The sequence below is a fragment of the Sus scrofa genome, chromosome 14 (assembly GCF_000003025.6).
Source record: "Sus scrofa isolate TJ Tabasco breed Duroc chromosome 14, Sscrofa11.1, whole genome shotgun sequence".
In the NCBI taxonomy this organism is placed as follows: Eukaryota; Metazoa; Chordata; class Mammalia; order Artiodactyla; family Suidae; genus Sus; species Sus scrofa.
The window spans coordinates 51,075,772-51,087,939 of record NC_010456.5 but is presented as its reverse complement, the minus strand read 5'-3'; the positions used below and the strand labels follow the sequence as shown (position 1 = coordinate 51,087,939).

The following is a 12,168-nucleotide window of genomic DNA, read 5'->3' as shown; positions in this document are numbered from 1 at the left end:
AGAATCTGCTGGGGCCACTTGAACAGCCTGGGACTGGGACATCCCACTGTGGGTCCCCACCATGGGGCCCATGTCCCAGCCCAGCACTGGCTGTTGCTGTCTCAGTGCTTGGGCCCCCTCTCAGCATGGTGGTCTCTTACATGACAGGGCCTTGTCCACAGGGCAGATGTTGAACCTCTGGGTCTTCCGCACTGGCCCACCACTGCAACAGCGTCTCCTTTGTCATGTTTGGTTAGTTAAAGACAAGTCCAAGCCAGCCCAGGTTCCAGGGATGGGTGGGGATGAGTGGGGCACACAGAGTAGAAGGGCTGAGGTGTGTAGGGTGCTTTTCCTCACACCTGTGCTTGTTCTCTTCCTGGCTTGTGCTCCCTTATTCTCTCCTTCCGGGGGCTTGGCCTGGATGGGCTCCCTCTGAGCAGCACCCCCACCCTCCCATCTTCACTGGCAGGAGCACACCATGGCACTTATGCCTGGGCATCTATGAGGCCTTGGGCAACTTTTCTGACTTCTCTGTATGCCTCCATTTCCCCTCCCATTGAAGGGAGGATGCGCGAGGGCCATGTGGGATTCAGGGAAGGCCCCGGGCTTTGCTGCCTATGGGTAAGAGGGGCTCTGAAGCAAGTTAGGGCTGGCAAGGAGCTTGGCTGGTCCTAGAAAGGCAGTTCCCTGGGACCCTTGAGTGCAGGCGCCTGCCTGACCCCTGCCAAGGTCATCACCACCCAGGGAGACATCTGAGTTCACAAGGCTCACTGTCCTCTGGTGTTGGCAGGGCCCAGCCAGGTCTCAGCACTGGATGCTGCAGTCCCTTGTTCCTCGCTCCTAGGAGCAGCAGTGCAGGACCCGCAGCCCTGGTTGGCCTTTCTTGAGCCCAGATGGCAAGAGACCACCTTCTCACAGTGGCTTCCCTCCAGCCCCCAGCCTGTGGGGAAGGGTGATGTGTTCCCAGCAGCACAGGAGTATCATGGGTGGCAGCCACCTGGCCCAGGAGGGCGCAAGCATCCCCACCTCATCGGGAGCCCTTCACATCCCCCCCTCAGCCCCCCGCATATCTGCCTTCCTGGAGTCGCCATGATGGTTCTCCGGGCCCTTCTCTTGAAAGTCAAGGTGGGACTGTTAGGGTCTGTCCTGTCTGGGCCCTGCAGGAAGAGCTCTGGCTAGCTGGGCCTCAGATCACTGTCCACTTATGGTCTGGCTGTTCAGTGCTGGGTGGAGGGCAGACAGTGTCAGGTCTTGACCTTGTGAGCCCTTGAGCAAGTGCTCACAGCAGGCTGGGACTGAGTTTCCCATGTGTGGGGACAGGTTTGAGCACATTGCATGTGCTTCAGGCCCAGTCAGCAGCTGCCTGGCTGAACTTGACCTGTCGCTGAAGAGCTCTAGCTCACGGACCCAGCCAGAGCTGCCAGCCCAACTGGAGCCTGTTGTGGTAGCCTTTGCTGTTGGAACCAGTAATGCTAGAGCTGAGATGACGTGTGGTGTGATTTCCAAATTTCCCAGTGCTACTCCCAGCTCCCTGGACAGGAGAGGGAGTTTGCATTTGGTACCTCTGCTGGCTGGTGGCCCTGCACAGCTGCTTCCCCCACCACATAATGACCAGTAAGAGGGAGAGGGTATGGTCCCTGGGCTCATAGAAGCTCACGCTTGACCGTAGGGGTGTGCTCTCCAGAGGAAGGTGGGCTAGGCTGGGGGCCATGCTGGCCTTGGTACCAGCGCTTGGTCTCCCATGCTTGATGGGCACCTCAGCCAGACCTTCATCAGCCACCACCTGCTTCTGCCTGACCCGCATTCGCTGCCACGTGATTTCAGCGGTGGTGACCCTGGTACTAGTACCCATCCCTCCTCCTCCTGGAAGCCAGAGCATCCTCAGCTAAAAGACTCCTTGGCAACAGCCCTTTGTATCAGCAATCGTTGATGTTCAGCTCATTGTAAAGCATCTAATTTGTAGCTGAACAGATATTACTGAGCCACCGTCCCCAGGCCCATGCCAGGTGCTGCTGCAGTGATAAACTCCACAGCTATTGACATACCATTCTTGGACTGGATGGAGGCCAGGAGCTGGACACACGCCCATTGGCTACAGGCCCCAGGATGACTGCCACAGCCCACTGTGGTGCCTTCACTACTCAGGTCTGCTCAGCTAACCGTCCAGTTCTGGGGACAGTTATAGGCTCCTGGGCCCATATTGTGCCACAGCCCTTCCCCTGCAGGGATGAGGCATCTAACTTACTGCACCCTGGGGTGTGTCCACTGAGGCCCAGCTGGAGGAGACATCGGGAAGGACTCTGCCTGGGCTGTAATGCAGCACAAACCTATGGGGGGGGGGTTTGGAGGGCAGTGAGGGAAGCGGTGCCCGAGCACTGCAGCCACTGGTCATGCTCAGTTGTCAGATAGCTGGATGGAAAAGCTGGGGCTCTGTAGGACAAGGAGATGGCTGGAGGTGCAGCCCCTGTGACTTAGGGCTGTTGTCACCAGGAAACTTGTGGCCTTAACAAGCATGTACCCCAAGAAGTGGGCAGGCTCTCACTTCTGAGTGCCCAGGGCTGCAGGCTCAACTGTTCAGTGACCGGAGGCCCTGTCCTGCTTTCAGACTCTAAGCTATTCAATGTCACGGGGAGAGTCTCAGTAATTTATATTTTAACTAAAAGTTAGATCATTCCACCTTTGTTCACAGCTAATTTATTGGTAGACACTTTTTTTTCCTAGGACTAGTGATTAGAGACATTACTTGAAGAACCAATAGTTTACATGTTTGAGTCTTCGCTGTTCTCCCATGAATAAAAGCCAAGATCGATGTTACGTATTTTTTTTTCTTTGTTCCCAGGCAAGCCAATTTTTTCAGTTGATATTCACCCTGACGGGACCAAGTTTGCAACTGGAGGACAAGGTATGTTCTGGAGGAACAGGGGCGGGGATGGGAGGGTAGGGGAAGTGGTATGGCCCTGCTGCCTTGCCCACTTATCCTGTGCCCTGGGCTGCAGAGAGGGCTTGCTGTTCCCAATACCCTTTTGGGCTCCAGCATGCTCTCTGCAAGTATTTTGGTTGCGGGTTTATCTTTCCAATTCCTAGGAATTGGGTTGATATTAAAGTCAGCTTGAGGAGTTCCCTAGTGGCTCAGTGGGTTAAGGATCTAGCGTTACTACAGTGGCTTGGGTTGTTGCTGTGACGCAGGTTCGATCCCTGGCCTTGGAACTTCCACATGTTGCAGGCATGGCCAAAAAAGAAAAAAAAATCAGTTTGCATCTCAACCTTATTGAGCATGGAGAGTGGCCAGTGGTTCCATGGACAAAGTCTTAGCCCCAGAGGCAAGGGGAGGAAGTGGTTAGATTATGAAGTCAGCCATGTAGTTATCAGGCCCATTTTGTGAATCCAGCTACCTCACCCAGGAGCTCCAGCCTTACTGTGGCCAGGCTTTTGTCCTGGTCCACAAGAGGAGTAGCTGCTTCCCGCCCTACTCAGCAGGGTCTAGGAAACTGTTAGGAACTGTTTCTACCTACCGGCCAAGAGGCAACTTCAAATGTGCTTTATGGTAGTGTTGTCCTGGTGTTTGCCGTCTGCAATAGAAAGTTAAATGAGGGGCTGCCTTTCTGGTAGTTAATAATAATGGGAACCTTAGAAAGCGAAATCACTGCTAACATATGTAGGCATGTATTTCATAAGAGCACTGCATCAGCTGATGACCAAAGGAAGCCCAGGGCCCCCTTTTAGTCCGACTCCCGGCTGTAGGGGCAGCAGAGGGCAATAGGAGATAGTAATGCCTTTTTCCTGTGCTGAGGGTACATTCTTGGTAGCTGGGGTGCCCACGCACAAGACCTGGGAGCACCCTAGGGCATCAGCTGTTACCAGTGAGGGGGTCTGGGTCCTTCTAGGGGTCCTTGGGGTCTGTGTTAGAGGCAGCCAGAGTTCCTCTCTCAAGGTCAGGCTGGCCTCAGCCTGCTGCTGAGTCCACAGTCCCCAGTGCCCCCAGTCTGGTCAGGCCTGATACGATAGCCTGGTGAGGGCAGTCATAGTCTCCTGTTAACACTCCTCACACATTGAGTTGTCTCTGCTTCTTCGTTCCAGGACAGGATTCTGGGAAGGTTGTGATCTGGAATATGTCTCCAGTCCTCCAGGAGGATGACGAGAAGGATGAAAATGTCCCCAAGATGCTTTGCCAGATGGACAATCATTTAGGTATTACAGGGTGGCCCTTTGCAGGCTTTGCGTGTCGGCACAGTGCCCGAGGTTAGCACGTGTGTTTGTAATTAGAGAGATAAGGCCCGTGCGGCGGTAGCTCCCCTCGGCCTGCTGTCTGAAGGCACAGATGTTGCTGCACACCTGGGTGAGTTATTCAGCAGAAGACTCGGCCCGCCCACAGAACCACCTTTGGACAGTCTGCAGGTACCTCTGGTGATTTCCTGCTCATGAGTCGTTACTGCCTGATTCCATGGGGCTTTGGGGCCAACAACCTGGAGGAAGTAGGGTTCTGGGGAAGGGTGCACAAAGACAGCTCCCAAACGTCTCAGATGGCCACCGTGTTGCTCGGAGGCCCTCTGCCAGGCCCATGTGGTTTCTTGTCCTGCCTTAGACACCTGCCCTGGGTATCAGGGTGACTATACCCAGCTCTGGTTTCCAACCTGGATGCCCTGAGGTCCTCCACTCTGTGTGTCCCTGCTCCCAGCCTGCCTCTTGGCATCCTCCAGTCTGGAGCACCAGGCACCCCGCAGGCCACACGTGGACCACAGCATGGATATCGCCCCTCCCACGGGGGGCTCCCAGGGGCCCTGGCCCTTCAGGGCCGGGGGGGGGGGGGTTCTTCCTGCTTAGCTTGGAAGTGCAGGATCATCGACCTGCAGTGCTGACAAGTTTAAGAGAGCTGATAGGTGGCTTGAGCTCAGAGCTTTATGCTCTACCAAGCTGCTCCCCTGAAAGTTCTGGAAAAGGCATCTCAGCCTTTTTAAGACATGCCCTGATTTTGAAAATTATCCGTACTCAGAAATAGATCTCTTCATTAGACAGCCCTTTTGAAATAAGAAGATTTGTTTATTTATCAGTTTTCATGGAAAAAAGTCCTCTCCTGTTGATGGTTTCGTCCAGCACTAATGCTTCTCAGAAGACCTAGCTTCTCCCTCGAGACTGTTCTGGAGATTTGTTCTCAACAGCACTAGTAGGTTAGTGCTTGAATCGAGTTGTTCCAGGGCTGTCACACAGTAGGTGCCTTGAGTAGATTAGGTAGATGAGATCTGGTAAACCCTCTGCATCTTACCAAACTGCACAGAGCAAATGAGCATGAGTACTGGATTTTCATCACCCTATTTTTTTTTCTTCCCAGCATGTGTGAACTGTGTGCGGTGGTCAAACAGTGGGATGTATTTAGCTTCTGGGGGAGATGACAAACTGATTATGGTGTGGAAGCGGGCTACGTAAGCATCATTTTCCTTTCTTCACATTTTATTTTTAAAAGCTTCTTTGCAGATCTTTATCACAGTCGCTTTCCCCTGCCTGGCACTGAGGTTCCCCAAGCTCCAAGGAGTAGAACCCTTGAGGAGTAGTGGGAAGCACATGTCAGTGGGTACAGCTGGGGCCTGACCAGGGAGGTGGGCAGCCACCCACCTGCCTGGGGACCTTCTTGCCCTTCAGCAGGCTGTAGGGTTTCCACCTGAAAGTGAAGAGCTGATCCTTTCTGGGGGTGACACTGGTGGCTTCATTTGTTTTGTCCTTCAAGTGAAATTTCCCAGCACACAAAGTAGTTAAAGGTCGGGTGCTCTGGTGGAATCCAGGGCAGGGGGTCTACAGCCTGCCCTCTGTGCCACTCACTTTGTTCCCTGTCAGCCTTCCACGGGGCTCTGAGGAGACCCCTTCTACCCTAAAGGTCTTGCTCTGCACCCTCAGGGAACTGACCATCCCCTGGAGACTCTTCTCCTCCGAGCCTCAGTGAGTCTCAGGGTGGGTCCAGCTAGGACCAAACCCTGCCCTCTTACCCAGCTGCTGCCCCCCACTGAGCTCTCCTTTGGGCTCAGAAAGAGCTGGGACCTTACTGCTTGAGCAGCAGGAGCCAGCACCCTTGGTTCCATGCTTTCTCTGCCTCAGGTGTTATGGCAAAGGCATCTATCTAGTCGTTACAAGAGGGTTTGAAAAATACTGTTGATTCATCACACACGGCATATTTAGTACATGATTTGGAAAACTGAAAGAAGAAAAATTCAGCCACCACCTAAAGGAAGCCATGGTTAACATGTTCACATGTGTCCTGATCCATTTTCACGCATAGATGACATGGGTGGTGTTCTGTTCCATATGACATTATGTGGCCTGCTACCGTGACCTGATGATGTATGGTGCAGGCATGCAGTATGCCACAGACACATAGGACAGTCCCACTGGTCAGTGTTGTGGGGCTCTCCAGCACTGTCTGTCTGCTCTGTTCTGTCACTGACCAGCCACTCTGCAGCAAGTATCTCTGCAGTGCCCAGAGCACCCTTCTGACTCCTCTCTCACGCAGGTACATCGGGCCCAGCACTGTGTTCAGCTCCAGTGGTAAGCTTGCCAATGTGGAGCAGTGGCGCTGTGTCTCCATCCTACGGAGCCACTCAGGCGGTAAGTGGGCAGCCCTTGGGGGGCGGGGCCTCAGATAGCCCTCCCTATAGTGGGGCACTCCCTCCCTGGCCCCCCAAGGTCTGGGTAGTCACCACCCCTGCCCTCATGGGGTGTGTGTTTATATCTTTAATGTAGAACTCCCTGCATTGTGCTGTCTGTCCTGGGGAACTGAGTCACTACCTCCATCAGTGGATCGCTAAGTCCGTAAGCTCACTTTCCTTATTCCACAGAAACCCACACAGGGGCCCGCTCTAAGGCTTTTCACTTGACTTGGTGTTTGCAAGGTGTTCTCAGTAGGCTTGGTGCAGAAAGAGACTGGGTTTTCAGATGTGGACTGCAGTTGATCGCTCTCAGTTAGATGCCAGGACCCCAGCGTGAGTACAGTCCGGTTCTGCCTCAGAGAGCCTGCGGCCAGGCCAGGAAAGGTGTGCCAAAGCAGGGTCCAGCAGAAACAAAGCTTTGTTGCCAGGTGGGGGCCAGCTGGCAGCATCTCAACCCTGCCAGTCTTTACATGGAAGGCAGCAAGCTGCCTGGGCTGGACTGGCTGAGTGTCCAGGGGCTGGGTCATGGGTGCCTGGGCCCCCTTCCCGAGGGTGTCCTTTATTGTGGAAGAGGCAGGAGCCACTAAAGCTTTGAAGCCTGAGAGGGAGTCATCAGACAGCACTGGGGAAAAGGAGTGATTTGGTCCCCAGCCAGGCCTGTGGTCGTTGAGAGAGATGGAGGCTGACTTGGTAACTTCTTTGGGGGTGTTGGGGCTCCTAGCTGAATGCCCAGAGAGTACGTGGTTTCCTCTGCTGAGACCATACTCAGGCTTCTGGGGCCAAGTGCCAGACCAGTTTGGGAGGTGCTGAGTTTAAGGGGGAGGGGATGTGTCACGAGCCTATTGGAATGGAGCCTACAGCTCAGGGTGGAACCAGCGGGGTGGGCATTGCTCAGCATACACTGCAGATGAAGCTTTATAGATGAACAGACCCACCCCTTGGTGATCACAGGCTGGGTGTACACTTTTGAAAGCTGATAAAGTAACATTGTGTTATTTTTGATAAGAGTAAAAATGTGTAACTTACCCTGACTCACAGCTCCCCAGGGTGCATCTAACTGGGCTTCTTTGGAACATGGGCACGGTGTCCATGAGGTGATCCAGTGTGGAGTCAGGCCTCAGTGAGGGCTGACCTGGGGCCTGTCACCTGAAACTCAGCTGAGCCATGACCTCAGCCTCTCTCCTGGGCTTTCCCCTATTAGGCGGGCAGTGGGGTTACCTGCAGCTCTTGTACAGTGGTCCTCATAGCAGGTATGGTTAGAACCATGTAACAAGAAAAATCAGCAGTAAAGCAGAAATAAATGAATAGAAAGCACTGGGTCTTTAAAAGCAAAATGTGAAAAACCTATACTTGGTATCTTTAATTAGGGGGTTGGAAAAAAACAGATAAAATTAGAAGTTAAAGGTCTAGGAAAACATTTAACCTAAAGGGGGAAAAAAATTATCAAAGCATGCAACATAATGTTCATAGTATTGAACTGAAAAACAAAACAAAATACTAAAATATTGTTTTCTAGAAAATACTAGTTTTCAAAATTGATAACATTGGGTTAGGAAAGCCTGAACAAAGTAGTAAACACTGAAGAAGTTGGAAGTTAGCTACAAAAATGGCTTCTGACTCTACATTATCCATTATGCATTGTTTCAAACTATTAAGAAAAACTATTATGGAGCAAAGAAATATTTATTCTTCAAAGGAGGCTATAAACCTGTGTTTCCAAACCTAATAAAAATAACAGTGAAATAAAGTGTAGACAAATGTGAACAAAGCTAGAAAAGTCAGAAACAATACTTGTGAATTTAATAACATTTGAAAGCAGTAATTCATTTTCACTAAATATGATTTATAACGGAAGAATTTTTGTTTGTTTGTTTCTTTAGGGCCGCACCCGCAGCATATGGAGGTTCCCAGGCTAGGGGTCTAATAGGAGCTGTAGCTGCAGGCCTACGCCACAGCCACAGCAATGCGGGATCCTTAACCCACTGAGTGGGACCGGGGATCAAACCCGCAACCTCATGGTTCCTAGTCAGAATCGTTAACCACTGAGCCATGATGGGAACTCTTATAACAGGAGAATTTTGTGCTAGGGTACTCTATTAACATATCATAATGTACTAAAAGGTTAAATAAGAGAAGCCAGAGTTATCCTAGGAAGTGTTCTGAAAGGAGTATTAGATTATTCAGCATCAATTCCTAATAAAAATACTTTTTAAAATGGCCACAGAAAGCTGTTTTCCTACCACATTGAGCCTTGTTCCTGTCAGTATCAAGAAAAGCCAAGCATGGGTGCTGTCACTTCATTTGTTACCTTGGAATTTCTGCAGTAGCATTAAACAGAATCAGAAGAAGGTAGACAAACTGGAAAATACAAAAATGAGGTGATCATGAGGATGGCATTGTTGTACATCAGGAAAACGCCAAGGAATATTACTCTTAGAACTTATAAAGCATTGAAAACCACTTAAGACTAATAAAAATGAGTCATTGAATTGGCTTCATACAAGAAAATTTTTAATTATCTTTCGCTAATAATAGCCAGTTAGCATATCTAATGATTAAAAAGAGAATTCTTGGAAGCTCTTGTGTGTTTCGATGTGTTAAGTATTTGATAGTGCTACAGCTGTGGTGCAGGTTTGATCCCTGGCCTGGGAATTGCCACATGCTGCAGATGGGGCCAAAAAAAGAGAGAAAACTCCTACACAGTAGGATCAAAAATTGAAAATGCTCAGGAATAATCTTGCCAAGAAATATGTGAGATTTCTAAGACTTAATGCACAAACTTTTTTTTTTTTTTTAATGGTCCCCACCCAAGGCATATGGAGGTTCCAAGGCTAGGGGTCAAATCAGAGCTGTAGCCACCAGCCTGTTCCACAGCCACAGCAGCACCAGATCTGAACCATGTCTTCGACCTACACCCAACCAACCCACTGAGCGAGGCCAGGGATCGAACCTGCGTCCTCATGAATACTAGTCAGATTTGTTTCCGCTGCGCCACAATGGGAACTCCCAAGCACAAACCTTTTTTGAAGGAGATAAAGGGACAACTTCATAAATGGAAAGACTAAATACTTTAAAATAAAGTTGTTGTTTTTTTACCAAATTAATATTTATTATTCATTTAATAGATATTTATTGAGCACCTGGTGTGTTCCAGGTGCTGTTTCACCCCTCAGGGAGTTCACATTCTTATAAGAGAGACAGACAGTCAAGTAGCCACGTAAGAGATGAGAAGATAGGTGTGATTTTACTCAGAGTCCCAAGGAGGGTCTCACTGAGAAGGTGGTGACCATGGGGAGAGTGGGTGGAGGAGGTGAGGGACAAGAGCTTCCCAGGCAGAGGGAGCAGCCAGGGCTGAGCCCTGGAGTATAAGGGCGGGCCCTCCAGGCCACGGGGGTCCCCTGAGTGATAGAGGAGGGAGGGGGCCATGGTGCAGTATGGAGTCCCATCTCCAAGGGGCCAAGGCCACATTGGTGAGACCAGTGACAGTCTCAGTGAGAGACAGTGTTGCCGAGGTGACATGGGAGAGGTGGTCACACAAGCTTCCTGGGGGAGGAGATGTGGGGTGAGGTTGTGGAGTTGGCTGGCAACCCAGACTGCAGCCTGGACAGCCATTACCTGTGGATGGAACAGAAGGTTTATACCGCCTGGCAGCGAGGTGAGGGGACTTGCCCCCTGGGTGTTGAGGTGAGTGAGTCCAGAGCACAGGCAGACATGTAGGTGGACACAGGCCAGGGGTGGGCCCAGGATACAGCTGAATCAGGGAGGCTAATTAGGGTGGTGGAGAGAGTGAACCGTGCATCTTGCCTCATGGTCAAGTTTTAGGGCTGAGGATTGGCTATTGGGCTGGTCAGCGTGGAGGCCGCTCAGGAAAGACCCAACCAGGGATCAGAGCTGGATGGAACCAGGCTGGTGTAGGCAGGAGCCTGTGCAGACAGAAAAGCCAAAGGAAGGTAGATCCCAAGCCTGGAGAAGATAGTTGGTAGGAGCCCCATCAGAGAGTGAGCTGGGAAAGGGGCAGGGGGCATCTGAGAAGGTGGGATGAGAGCAGGGAGGGTCTCTGAGCGTGACCATGAGAATAGCGGCTGAGCCCATGGAAGCCACAGTCATTTGAGCAAGTGGAAGAGTTGGAGGGTGTTTGTAATAGTCTTTAAACAGCTTAGAAATAAAATTTCTCCTTAATTCATTTCTATGACAGCCAAAAAAAGAAAAAGGAAAAAAGGAGAAGTCATCCTCTTGGAATCACCAAGAATGGTGATGGAGGGTTGGTGGAAATGACAGTGACCAGAAACTTCATTCTTTAAGTGCAGGGAGGGTCTTACGTGGTGTGGAGCTATGGTGAGGAAAGGGGGTGTATGGTCTGAATACAGATGTTCCAAAGCTCAAAATCAGGGAGGAAGTCAAATCCTGTGTGTGGACTTACTGCAGACGCAGCAGTGACTGCAAAGGGTGTCCTGGGGAGAAGAGTCAGGATGCAGAAGAACTCCTTCAGAGCTGGGCAAGGTTGGCAAGTCAGAGTAGGCTGCTGTGCCAGAGAACTCGTGTTTTGTCAAGGCAGCATCAATTCTCAATCCCTGCACTCACTGGAGTAACTAGCCATGCGGCAGGTCGGGGTCAAAGAAGAGTACTTTAGAGCCTCAGCTAAAGACAGCATAATCAACTGCAGATTTTGAAGAAATATTCTAAATCAAGCAAGAGAAAACACAACTGTATATTTTTTTTATCAAGTTTCTAGCAGAGTGAATATTTTTCAAAGTTAACAAACAATAAAAGAAATAATTAACTTTTAAAATACCACAAAGGAGAATAACAGACTTCACTACATAAATCTTCTATAGTACAGGAGGCAAACTGGTGGGATTTGCAGCTCATGTCTGAGTTATCAATAGTCCGTGGATGTCTAAAAGAAAACCGGTCTCCTTTCTGGGCTCCCAGCTGAGTACAGTCTGCTCAGCAGACTGAAGGGGCTGCCTTTGCAAACGCCACATTCGCCTCGGACCCGCCGGCAGACAGGGCAGGAGCAGAGAAGTCTGGGACAACTTCAGACAACCAAGGTGCACTCTTCACTTTGCAAATTAAAGGGAAACTTAAAACATGAAAATGTGCTTAATAAGTTAAAAGGGAAAAAGAGTCCTCAGCTAATAAGGGAGCTTTTGAAATGGACATTCTGCTTATAGAAGTGTGAAGTTATAGGGTCTTTGCAAAGCAGCCCACAGCGTTGAGTTCAGACAAGTGAAGATGCTCAGTTTCCCTCAAAGAAGAGTCCAGAACATGGAGGGTGAAGAACATGCATGTGCTCATTGGCGTCAGAAGCTGGGACCCCGCCCACATCCACTGAACCAGGTCTGTGTGGGCTAGTAAAATCGCTGCTTTGCACAGGACAGAACCTCACCACACTGACTGAAGGTTTAGGTCCCATGACTTGCCACCATGTCTGTCTCTTCACCTTATCAGCCATTCTTTGTGTGCCTAGTGCGGCAGCAGGCCCTAAAGTGGGAAGCCAGTGAGACCTTGCCCATCCCACCAGCGTGGCGGGCTGGCTGTGGTCATTGTCATCATC

General features: G+C 50.6%; 1 protein-coding gene across 9 annotated transcripts in view; it reads left to right on the top strand.

Moving 5' to 3' along the window:
- The window catches only part of LOC100152722 (protein HIRA), a 73,293-nt gene that overhangs the window by 14,470 nt on the left and 46,655 nt on the right, over positions 1-12,168 (top strand). For 4 of the 9 annotated variants that reach the window (XM_021074293.1, XM_005654115.3, XM_005654116.3 and 1 more), the window contains exons 2-5: positions 2,819-2,881; positions 4,057-4,167; positions 5,306-5,396; positions 6,476-6,570. In XM_021074293.1, coding sequence (XP_020929952.1) covers positions 2,819-2,881; positions 4,057-4,167; positions 5,306-5,396; positions 6,476-6,570 — 360 coding nt within the window. Of the gene's footprint in view, positions 1-2,818; positions 2,882-4,056; positions 4,375-5,305; positions 5,397-6,475; positions 6,571-6,705; positions 6,775-6,801; positions 11,952-12,168 lie in introns of those variants that run through there. The other 5 variants (XM_005654119.3, XM_021074295.1, XM_021074294.1 and 2 more) reach the window with 5 other exon arrangements.